This window comes from Microtus oregoni, unplaced genomic scaffold (genome assembly GCF_018167655.1).
Source record: "Microtus oregoni isolate MIOR12 unplaced genomic scaffold, Mior012 000007F_ref0000211, whole genome shotgun sequence".
Lineage (NCBI taxonomy): Eukaryota > Metazoa > Chordata > Mammalia > Rodentia > Cricetidae > Microtus > Microtus oregoni.
The window spans coordinates 35,719,759-35,731,950 of record NW_024543066.1 but is presented as its reverse complement, the minus strand read 5'-3'; the positions used below and the strand labels follow the sequence as shown (position 1 = coordinate 35,731,950).

Genomic DNA, 12,192 nt, shown 5'->3' with positions numbered 1-12,192 from the left:
AGTATACTGGCTAGATTCATCAAAGACAAGTCTGAAAAAGGAGAGATTTTTTTTCTTTGCAGTATAGGAATGACTCATAAGCCTATTAATTCAAAAAGTTCCATCCTCCATTGAAGATATAGGTGGATAATGGGGATGACGATATTTCAAGTTTGCATTTGACAGCACATTTGGCTTAGCATTCATCTTTCTATGCGGTTGCAACACATCACTAAGGGCTTCCAAGGGACCAGGGTGCTTTGTCTGACTCTGACATTGTCAATAACACGAACAACGTATCTACTCTATTTTTACTTTTCTCTTAGTCCTTTTGGGAAGGAAACAAGCTCTGCCGCATAAAAATAAGGCACTAGAATCAAATTGGGTTCAAATCCCCACTCTTCTGAATTGCAAGTTTTGCAACTCTGAGCTTGTGTGTTACTCAGCTGCCATGAATTTCTGTCTCTCTGTCTGTAAAATGAAGACAATAGCTTTACTTTATTTGCAAAGTCGTTCTGAGGGTTAACTACATAGGCAAAGAATAGTCCTGATACACAGTTAGTGTTCAGTAAATCCGTGACATTATTAGTGAATCACAGACAGACAAGTGTTCTTTCCCCATCTCAGATGTTTTGTTCACTGTAACCCTGAGATATTCACATTGACCATAAATGGAATTAAGTTTTGTGGTGCTCAATATAAATGCTCTAGTTACCTGGAACTTCAATGGACTTCTTTTTAAGGAAAATGAATGTTTTAAATGCAGATTGCTTTGGTGTATTTCTGAAATTATCTTTTTTTCTACATCTATTCTCTTCCATTGATTCAAATTAGTTTTAAAACTAATAATAGTGTACAATATACAAAGGAATCAATTTCAGAAGTGAAGACAATCATCATAACAGTAGAATTTTTGCCAACTATTCATTATGTCAAAGAGTTAATATCTAGAATATATGTACAAAGAGAAAGAGTTGGAGATGTCGCTTCGTGGTAGAGTGCATGCATAGTATATATAAAGTCCTCAGTTCAATCCCTAGCACCCAAACAAATAATTTAATTAAACACCAAAAGAACAAATAATCTAGTCATTAAATAAACAGATGAATTTGATTGATAGTTCTCAAAGAAGGAAAGACAAATCCAATACATATGTGAAAAGTACTCAATATTCTTAATCATAAAGAAAATGAAAATCAAAACCACACTGAAGATTCCATCCTAGCAAAATGGCAACCAATAAGAAAACAAATGATGACAAACGCTGGCCAGAGGGGGGAGGACCACTCACTCATTACTAGTGGGAATGCAAACTGATTCAACCACTCTATGAAACAATATAAAGATTCCTCAAAAAAGTTCAGAAAGTTTCTCTCCTATATCAACTTGCCTAAGGGGTCATAAAAATAAGTAGCTACTCATTTCTACTGTTTCTCTGTCTTGCATTACACCATGAAATGTTACCGCTGATCGGATTTGGTTCAGTTCAGTTCATCTGTTTCTGCTCACAACTGGTTTCACTCACTGGGTAAAATCAAGACATCATCACCAGATCCTGGAAGGGTTTGGTTGTATCCTCCCCAGCCTTCTGCAACGTCCTTCCACGTTTCAGGAAGGGACCATTTTAAAGCTGATTCAGGTACAGATGTAGAAGCTGAAATACACAGGAAAGGTGCAAAATTAACTATGAAAACCCAAATCTTTGTGACAAGGTCAAGCATCTATTGTTAATTTATGACTGGTATTTTCACCTTTCAAAGTAGCTGCTTTGAGTATTAGAAGTTTCTATAAATGTACCACATTTTCCTTATCCATTCTTTGGTTGAGAGGCATTTAGGTTGTTTCCAGGTTATGGCTATGGCAAACAATACTGCTAAGAACATAACTGAGCAAATGTCCTTGTGGTACAATTGAGCATCCTTTGTGTATATACCCAAAAGTGGCATTGCTGGGTTTTGAGGAAGACTGTCTCCTAATATTCTGAGAAATCACCATACTGATAATCCAAAGGTACATTTACTCACTGGAGTACTACACAGCAGAAAAAGTAATGGCATCCATTTGTAGGCAAATGGATGGATCTAGAAAACATTTTGAGTGAGGTAACCCAGACCCAGAAAGGCAAATATCATATGTACTCACTCATAAGTGGTTTTTAGACATAAAGAAAAAAACAGCCTACAATTCACAATCCCAGAAAAACTAGATAACAATGAGGACCCTAAAATAAACATACATGGATCTAATCTACATGGGAAATAGAAAAAGACAATTATTCTACTGAATAAATTGGGAGCATGTGGACTATGGGAGAGGGTAGAATGGGAGGGGTGAGAAAGGAAGGGGAGCAGAAAAAAATGTATAGCTCAATAAGATCGATAAAAAAATTTCAAAAAGAAGTTTCTATAAAACATTTCATAGCAAGAAAGCAAACTATTACCCAATTCTTACACTTTGGGAAAATATATTGCAAGCTTATTAAACATTAGCATTCTTCTTCATTATAGATATTATATGTGCTTATTATGGATTATTTTGAAAATGCTAATAAAGAAAAGCTAATAATTACCCAGAACCTCACCACGTAATAATTACCACAATCAACCTTTTATTTATAGTTCCTCCCATCATATCTCAGTGTTATTATATAATTGAAATTATATCAGTTCCAGTTTTATTTTGTAAGTTTAGTTATTTTTCTTATGTACTTTCTAATGATATTAAAGCTCTTGGGAAACACAATTTTAACAATTACACAGTATCTATCATACTAGAATCCATTAGTCTCTCTCTGTAACATCCAACATGTAACATCTTTCTAATGATAAACAAAGTGATGCGGGTAGTCTCTCTGCACAGCTAACCATAATCCTGATTATCTTTTTAAAATGGATTCTTTCTTGGAAAGGCCAAGTCATAGTATGAGCTTCTCATAGCTCCTGAAGTATAAGAATGGCACTCTTATGGCATGGACACTTCTTGGGATAGTAACTTATGTGCAGATCATTTTTCTTTATTGATTCTGTCCCTGACCATTAGCATTCTAATGGTACCACAATCATGTGACTGATAACCACTAACCACTTTATAAAGAGAGTCTTAGAACTACATTATGGACATTGCCATGCTGAGCTGTATCCAGTTGCCTTTCTCTGCTTTTGTTGTTATTTTGCTCTTTTCCATGATACACTAACACAACTAGGGGCCCAAAACAGCCCCAAAAAATAAAGATGAAAGGCCACCTCTTGACAGGGTGAAGAGAATCTCTTCCATTAGTGATTAGTTTCACTAAGCATAAAAAATGACCACCATCTTTTTTCAGGATGTTTCTAATAGGGGTGTAAGTCCCAGATAAACTTAAAGAGCATTATCTCTGTTTCCATGCAGCTAAGAGTCTATGTCAGTAAATACTAGGGAGATAAAAAACTTGCATGTAGATTGAGAACAGCTCTCTTTTAAGAGAACTTTCCTGAAGGAAGTAGTAACTGACCAGCATTTCAAAGACTTAAAGTTTCTGTAGGCAAAAGGCTGAGAAGGGGTGAAGGCCCTCGTTCCAGATGAAGAAATGTGCATAAGCATATGCAAGGTCGAGAAGTGAGATGTTGAGAGGGAAATCAAAAGAAGCTTTGATGGAGGAAGGTCATTGGCTAATAAAGGAACTGCCCTGGCCCATTTTATTGGTTAGAAGATAGGTGGGTGGAGTAAACAGAACAGGATACTGGGAGGAAGAGGAAGTGAGCTCTGAGACTTGACAGCTCTCCTCTAGGGAGCAGACGCCTGAGAGAGACGCCATGCCCCGCTCCCGGCATGAAGCTCCGACCCAGGATGGACTAGGCTAGAATCTTCCCGGTAAGACCGGTTCTCATAGATTATTAGAGATGGGTTGATCGGGATGTGAGAATTAGCCTGTAAGTGCTAGAGCTAAAGGGCCAAGCAGTGCTTAAAAGAATACAGTGTCTGTGTAATTATTTTGGGGCATAAGCTAGCCGGGCAGGCGGCTGGGGTGTTGGGGACGCAGCCCCGCCGCCGCCCTTATTACTTCATATGGCGCCCAACATGATGGACTAAACCCACTTAAAAAACCTGAGAAGGCTTAAAAATAAGGGAGAGAGAGTTTAACACAGATTTTGCTGTTTGTTGGTGGCGTGCTGTAGAGAGAATTCCTGATTCGGCAACAGTAGCAGAAAAAACACTGTGTCATTTTAAAGCGCGACTTCCTGGGGCTGTACCGCCATTGCGATCTCTGTCTGGCTCCTGCAGGAGACAGAGCTTTTGAATAGAGCATTTGGAGTAAAGTGCTACGATTTGTTTGATGGCAACTAGACTCGCTGTATTCTCGGATCTGCTCTGCTTGCCAGAGGCAAGCAAGCGCCTCATCTAAGAGAAGCTTCCTGACTCAGCTTTAGCTGCAAAGCCTAAAGCTCATTAAGAGGTCCTGCCACGAAACACTTAAATGGTGTTGACGAAAAGCTGAACGCATGCTTTTCGATTTTCAGCCGTAGCAGGAAAAAAGCTGCGCCGTTTAAAAATGCCAGCTTTCTGGGCCATCCTGCCAGGGCAAACTCTGACTGTTTGAGGCAGGAGGGCCGGCTACCTAGAGAGGACTTGAGTGTTGTCTGTTGTAGCTCACTTGCTGGCAGGGACCTTGAAATGCCATACAGTTGTTGCAGTAAACGTGGCTACAGCCTGTATATCCGTCATGAGGCTGGAAAGCTAAGGAATGGACTGGATCTAGCTGGCAAAGCCACGCCTTTAATCCTACTGATATTGCTTGGTAAATTAAAGATTCATGTGGTCAGAAAAGGAGAGATATACAGTAAAGAGAGATTCAAAGACAGAGAAAATTTCTGAATGGTTTAAACTGTGTTAAAAATATATGCAGACTAAAAGTTAAAGTTCTTAAAGTAAAAAACAAAAAAAAGAAAGAGAGTTGTTGTGTGTGGTAACACACGCCTTTAATCCCAGTGCCTAGAAGGCAGAGACAAACAGATCTCTGTGAGTTCAAGGTGTAGTAGCTTACACCTTTAATCCCAATGCCTGGGAGGCAGAGACAGGCAGATCTCTGAGAGTTCGAAGACAGCCTGGTCTACAGAGTTACTTCAGGTCAAAGATACAGAGAACCTGCCTCAAAAAGCAAAGAGTTAAAAGTAAAAATAAACAAAATAGAGGTTAAAACACAGCTGCACAAAGATGGAAAATACACAGAAAATTTTGATACTGTATGCTATTATGCTCTCTTTGAATTGTTTGAATGCTGAGGAAGGACAAACAACTGCTAAAAGATATTTGTTTATAAATGCTGCTGAACTAATCCAACATAGATACTTTGAAAATGCCTTGAATTTGAAATTTGGATCTAAGGACATGATGCCTTGGAAAGGAGTTTCTTATTTTGTTTTCACAGAGGATGAGACGCTGTTCATTTCTTCTACTCCGATTTGGTATGATGGACCACGCCCTCCTGAAGGGTTGGTGTGAACGCCTTCAAAAAATTGCTTCGCTCAACTGCCAACTGAGATGAAACTAGCACACAGGTTATATCATAAAAGACCAAATTAACGACGCCCCCATTCAGCAGGAAACAGTTTGGAGAGAAATAACTGTGCCCAAATTCCCAAAAAATGTTTATAAATGTTCTTTTACATTTAAAGGGGGATATGATATAGATATGAATAATTTGCATTAGTATAGATTTTGCTTTATTGATAGCGATTTAAGGTCAATTTTGTTAAATGTATATGTATTTCTGATATTGATTAAGGTATTGTGATTGTGTAGTTCATTTAAAAATGTAATGTATATAGGTAGTTAATAGATAATGATAATAGTCAAGTTTGTAGTCATGTTAGTTAGATTTTCTAGATATATAGAGATATATTTTAGATAGACATTCTTCATGTCTTTCAAAGATTACAGAATAGGACATTTAATGTTTTAATAACTGAGGACTTTTCATGACAATGAGACACTCTGCTCCTGGCAGCACCAATCTATTTCAAGAGGAAGATGGGCATCAAAGAGGCTCGTTATGGAGTTTTGATAGCCATTTGGGCAAGAAACTGCTCTTGCCTGGACTATTGCATAAACTGGACACAGAGAACCCGCAGAGAGAGGACTACTGAACTTGCCTAAGGTGAGATGATCTTTCGGGGTTCCTGATTCATTTTGAAAGAGTCTGCGAGACATTCTGCAGGACACAACAGATAGTGACTGAACTGACTTTGAATTTTCCTGCTTTATGGAAATGTCTGCTGGATACCATGGGCCTGAAGGCTGAAGATGGATGCCCCAACGGTACAAAAGAACTTTGGGTGACTGTCCAGGCAGCGAGATGTCTTTGTCATTTCTAGAGTTTGAAGTTTCTTAGTTCTTGTTTACTTAGGTAATATTATATCTTTCTGGAGTCTTTGATGGAGTTAAGAATAGTTAGTTATAGTTATAGTTTTCCTTAGTTATGATAAAGATTATTATAACTTTTACTTGATAACTGTTTTGTTATATGTAATTTTGCTATGTTAAAGCCTTTTTTTTTGTTGTTTAAACCGAAAAAGGGGAAATGATGGAGGAAGGTCATTGGCTAATAAAGGAACTGCCCTGGCCCATTTTATTGGTTAGAAGATAGGTGGGTGGAGTAAACAGAACAGGATACTGGGAGGAAGAGGAAGTGAGCTCTAAGACTTGACAGCTCTCCTCTAGGGAGCAGACGCCTGAGAGAGACGCCATGCCCCGCTCCCGGCATGAAGCTCCGACCCAGGATGGACTAGGCTAGAATCTTCCCAGTAAGACCGGTTCTCATAGATTATTAGAGATGGGTTGATCGGGATGTGAGAATTAGCCTGTAAGTGCTAGAGCTAAAGGGCCAAGCAGTGCTTAAAAGAATACAGTGTCTGTGTAATTATTTTGGGGCATAAGCTAGCCGGGCAGGCGGCTGGGGTGTTGGGGACGCAGCCCCGCCGCCGCCCTTATTACTTCAAAGCTTTGTGAGACAGAGTTAGGAAGAAGCAAAAGATGAGTCTGAAAAATTAAGGAGTGCTCAAAGAGTGAAATATTATGAAGGCAGAGAGGCTAAAGATTTCAAGACCGTTAGGGTAAATGTTGATGAGTTCTGTCAACTTCTAACAAACTGAGCAGATGGCAGGCATTTGGGGTAAATTTGAGGTATCCAGTTGGAGATGCATGGCAAAGAATAGATTCTGAAAGGAAAGAGATAACACGAAGAAAAAAGGTGGGTATGGCTGTCATCCGCCATTAGATATCTTTCGGTATTTGAAGATGAATGTAATATCACCAAAGATAGCAGCATGAGTAGACATAATCCCTGATGTCAGAAGCATAGGGAAAACCTGCCAGTTTTTCTATCAATGCTCAAATCTGAAGCATTAATGGTTTAATTTGAGTTCCAGAATCGCTCAAAAGCATGCAGAAGTTATAAACAATTAGCACATAAATATACCACACAGCCTGGGAATAAGGCACTTCTTAGAGCAGGCCTATCTCAGAATGAAGCTTTACAAATAGTTTATAAATACTAAAACTGCAGTGCCTTTCTATGCTTCGTCTCTATTGTGCCTCCTTCTCAAATGGGGCTCAAACAGTCCAAAGGCTTAAGAGCATTTGCTGATATAACCACTAACTAGTATCACAGAGGCCAGGCATGGTTTTTGATGTTCTATATACAGTAATTTATCCTATACTCAATATCAAGGCTCTTCAGAATTTCACAAAGACCCAAATGAAAGAAAACAGAAAAACAGTTGCTTCAAATTTATATCACAGATGGTGGAAACAAACATCCTGCACCTCTGCCATCTTCACTCCAGTTTATAAAAGACCGGAATTATTTTCAGTCTAACCTTCCAGTGACTATATTAATGTTGAATGTTACGTACAAGTTCCATTCTGCCTTAGACCCTAATTCAGTTTCTTGTTAGTTACTAGATTTCTATATGACTTCTATATGGCTCATATTGCGCTGAAAGTTGGGGAGAGAAAATGAACTCTGAGTTTTAAAAAAGCAGTCAGCCATATACTGCTTATCTTTTCTTGGAATCTTGTGTAATAGAATGAATCAAGAAGAAATCTTATTAACAGTAAAATTCTGTAAAAGATAGTGTAACTATTAAGTTTAGCAATCAGGCCATGTGTGATCAAGATGAGATGATCATCAGAAAAGCTTCTTCTTGCAGTAGATGGCAGGTAACATAGAGACTCACAAGTTCACAATGTGCAGAGAACAAGAGAATTTGGAGGAGTACCCCTAAATTGGATGCCTTTATCAAACCCCTGTCCCCAAGGCTCAGGAACCTATATGCAAGGGGATGGAGAAAGATTGTAAAAGCCGGAAGTGATGGACAACTCCAAGGAGACAGCATCTTCCAGACACAATAGGACTGATAAAGATATGAACTCACAGAGACGGTGAAAGCATGCCCAAGACCCATTACTGGTTCAAACCAAATAAAATCTCAGCAGTGAATAAAGGAAGGGCATGCCAAGTTCCACACCCTAACCAAGAAGCTGTTTGCAAACGATAAAGAGAAAATCAGTTTCCTCCAATAGAATGTCACGGGGTGCATCAAACACACACACTCAGGTGCAAGTCCCGTGCCTGGAAGTAGTTAGTCAACACAAAACAAACTCCATATTTGTGTATGTGAGTGTATGAGCGTTTATTTATTTTTTTGGTTGATATTGTCCTGGGACATTTTGGCCTTTTGAGAGGGAAGAAAATTGTTTGTGGTGGTGCACGCTGGTAGGATTTTTGCTGAAGGTGGCAGAGGCAGGCAACTCACGAGAGGGAAAAAGGAGAGGGCAGGGTGTAATGAAGTTGGGTAAGTGGGAAGAATCTTGGAGGTACAGGGGATGGGAAAGTATTGATAAAACTACGTTGTATGAACAAAATTACAAATAAAAAAAGAGAGGCTTCCTAGTGCTATGGTTGAGGTAGAAACCATAATACAGAAGACTGAGCGGTGCCCTGGAGGTAGAAAAAGACGAGCTCATATTGGACCATCCAAAATAATCATTGCTTTTAGCAACGAAGGGTGTGAGCCTTTTATCTTCTCCAAAACCTTCAGATCACCTTTGGTGAGGACCAACGTTTATAACAAATGTGCATCCTACTTCTCTATATAAATTTCTTAATCAGCAGCAGTTCAAACTTGAAGTGCTTTCAAGCTGAATATATCAGCCAAATATTGCCATTGTTACCCCTTCCCTCTCCACTCCCCTCCTCCTGGATTTCTGTGAATCGGCACTGAGAAAGATGGTCTTTTAGGAAGCACTCATGATAAATAACAGTTACAAGGAGATTCATCACACATGGTATTGGGGGGGGGGGACGTTGGTTGTTTGATTCACACTGGTTTCTTGGCATGGTCCTAGAATTTTCCTGTCTACCATATCCTCACAATAACCGACACCGTGTTGTTTTAGTTTTTTATATAATAAGCTGTCTATTAATGGATTAATGGAGAGACTCTTTGAAGCATATTCTCAAAAGTTTCAACTGCATTACTTACTCATATTGAAGCTTGCAATAGGTCAACACATAGGTAGAACTTCACTAATCATTATACCCTTGTTTATGAAAAACTAGTGTTGATAGTGCAATAATTGCATTTTCTCCATAGATTGTTAAATAAAATGCACTGCCATATTTTAAATTTATTTTTAAACTTTATATTCTTTATCATGGAATTCAAGGAACTCCCTGGAATTCTCTTGGCTGAAGTATTTTTCTGATATATTGTTTCTGTGGTTTCATAGGCTTTGCAATACTTTTCTTCCCTAAGTTATGTAAGAGAGGAAAACTGGCTATGATTTTCTTTCACATGTAGATTAATATATATATATATACACATACATATATATCATAAATAACATAAGCATATTAGAGGCAACATGGTATAGCAAAAAATACAGTACTGAGATACGTGAGGGCTTACTGAGACTCAACCACTGAATGCTGACATAACGATGTAAACTGTTTAATATCTAGGCATCACATGTAGTCCCATATACAGTAAAGGATCCCAGCTCAAGACAGCCTTTCCAACCAATATGAACTTATGAAATATGGACTCTCCCAATTTTGTGGGATTTGAAGACAAGATTTTCCAAGAGAAAAAAAATGGAAATAGTTATTTAAAAGGGAATGTTAAATTAATTACTTTTATTTATTTATTTGACACCTGCCAGAGTCAATAAGACATTATAAAGTTAAGAACCATTTTTATTGCTCATGGTTGTTACACACAGACACACAGACACACACACACACACACACCACACCACACCACACCACAAAGAGATACCTTATAGAGAGGCAATCAATAAATTGGGAATTTTGAGGCACCTAAAGGCAAAGGCAGAATGAAGATGGAAGGTATACAGAGTGAAACACAACAGACACGTGGAAGCCGCCGTGAAGTCAGTCTTAACTGCACTTACCGCAATATAAGAAGCAAGGACTGGAAGCCAAAAGTCCTTCCCTTAGCTTAGTGCAGTAACTCAGCATCGTTTGTTTTTTAATTGAAATGGAAGAATTGGAACGTTTTTAATTAGTATGACTCTTCTGTGACATAACACAAATATCCTCCTGATAATCAAAGGGAACCCTGCCTTTGAAAGGCTTTATTCCTCCTGCAAATGCACAGTTAAACTAACTCACAATAAACAAAAACAAACTGAGACATACATTAAAAGGTGGTTATGAGATGTTTAGTCTTTGGGACTTCGGCTCTTTTGAGTTAGCAGGATCTCACAGAACCATCTGACTTTTGAGGAGCGTTTGTTTATCCTGATTTCCTGAAATTACCAGGAACAATTAAAGTTTAGAGATACCCTGGATTTTTTCTTTCCATTTGGAGGGGGCCTAATGGCCCATCTGCAGATCTGGAATCCCGCATGCACATATGGCTCATAATTTATGAAATGTGCTTATTTACATGTTACAATTCTTACATCCTATTGTTTTGAAAGGCAAATGCATCCTATATCTTCCCTTGACATTCAGGCATATATTGAATTATAGGACAGCACAGCAGAGCACTGTCAGGCTCAACAGTGTGAGAGCTGAGGCTTGCCTGTTCATAAACAAAGAAGAGGAGGGACCCATAGAACCACGGGAGGACATTCTGCTCTGGTGGACATTCTCTCTAGTGTTTAGTACTCACCTGAAACAGTCGTAGGCACACCTTCCCTCACCTGGAGAAACACCTGAACTTGGCCTTCACCTGAAACTAAAAGAAAACAAAACAAGGTGAGGGAGATGTCAAGATGCCCCACATAGAGGAGAATCACGGCGTTGCATTTTCTTCTTCCCACCCAAAACAAAATCGGGAAATGAAAGAGGAAAGGAGTCCTTGTTAATTAAGAGTGTGCTTCATGTCTACCATTCTATTTTGTTTGCATTGATCTGATTAAGTATAATGGCAGAGGGGTAAGCAATGAAGGAGAAAAACACTTGAGCATGCGCTCTGTGGAGGCCACTGAGGTCCAGCAGGTGTGCCTGATTTCCTATGTCCATAACTGTGTGGGCTCAGTTTGTAGAGTGCATGTATTGCTCACCAACAGAGTTGAGATCACCCATGAAATGTATTTGGTTTACCTTTTCCCAAACAAATTGTCCTTTTAATGAAGGTTTTCCCTCACCCTACTCCCCCTATCTTCTCCCTTCTTCCAAACCAACCAAGCACATTTAAAAGGCCCGGGGTTCATTAATTTTAAGTGTTCAATAAATTAGTGGGAATAATCAAAAGGCCTGATTCTTTCTGATAATGGCAATTTGATGTCAGTATAAACCAGTAGATTAAGCTGGGAACATATGCTCCTTTGCCAAGAGAGGCTGCTATAATTAAATAGTGAATGCATCTACAAGGTGCTCCCATGCCTGATTAATTAGTAATCAGGTGCACGAACTCTATCTTTCGAGTAACACCTTGTTTCTTATTGGTTAATTACCTTTCTGCCTTATTCGATGTCATGGGAGCGAGCCCTTCCCATCACTGTAGGACCCAAGGTAGCTGCAGGCTGCAGCCTCGGGGTCTTGGCCAAACTCATGCTATCCATTTCTGTTTCACTGGGACCCTAAACTCTTTCTTTCATCACAGATGGGACAGAACAAATGTCATTCTTTTTAATTACAAAGCATACGCTTCAGAACATTAGAAGGAAAATAATCCCCAAAGAGATCCAAGATGAGGTCTCTCC

The 12,192-nt window shown here is 39.0% G+C and overlaps 1 protein-coding gene across 1 annotated transcript in view; it reads right to left on the bottom strand.

The window, feature by feature from the left end:
- The window catches only part of Pkhd1 (PKHD1 ciliary IPT domain containing fibrocystin/polyductin), a 443,194-nt gene that overhangs the window by 177,372 nt on the left and 253,630 nt on the right, over positions 1–12,192 (bottom strand). The window contains exons 50-51 of the mRNA XM_041656327.1: positions 11,157–11,222; positions 1,505–1,633 (exon numbers count right to left, since the gene is read on the bottom strand). Coding sequence (XP_041512261.1) covers positions 1,505–1,633; positions 11,157–11,222 — 195 coding nt within the window. The remainder of the gene's footprint in view (positions 1–1,504; positions 1,634–11,156; positions 11,223–12,192) is intronic.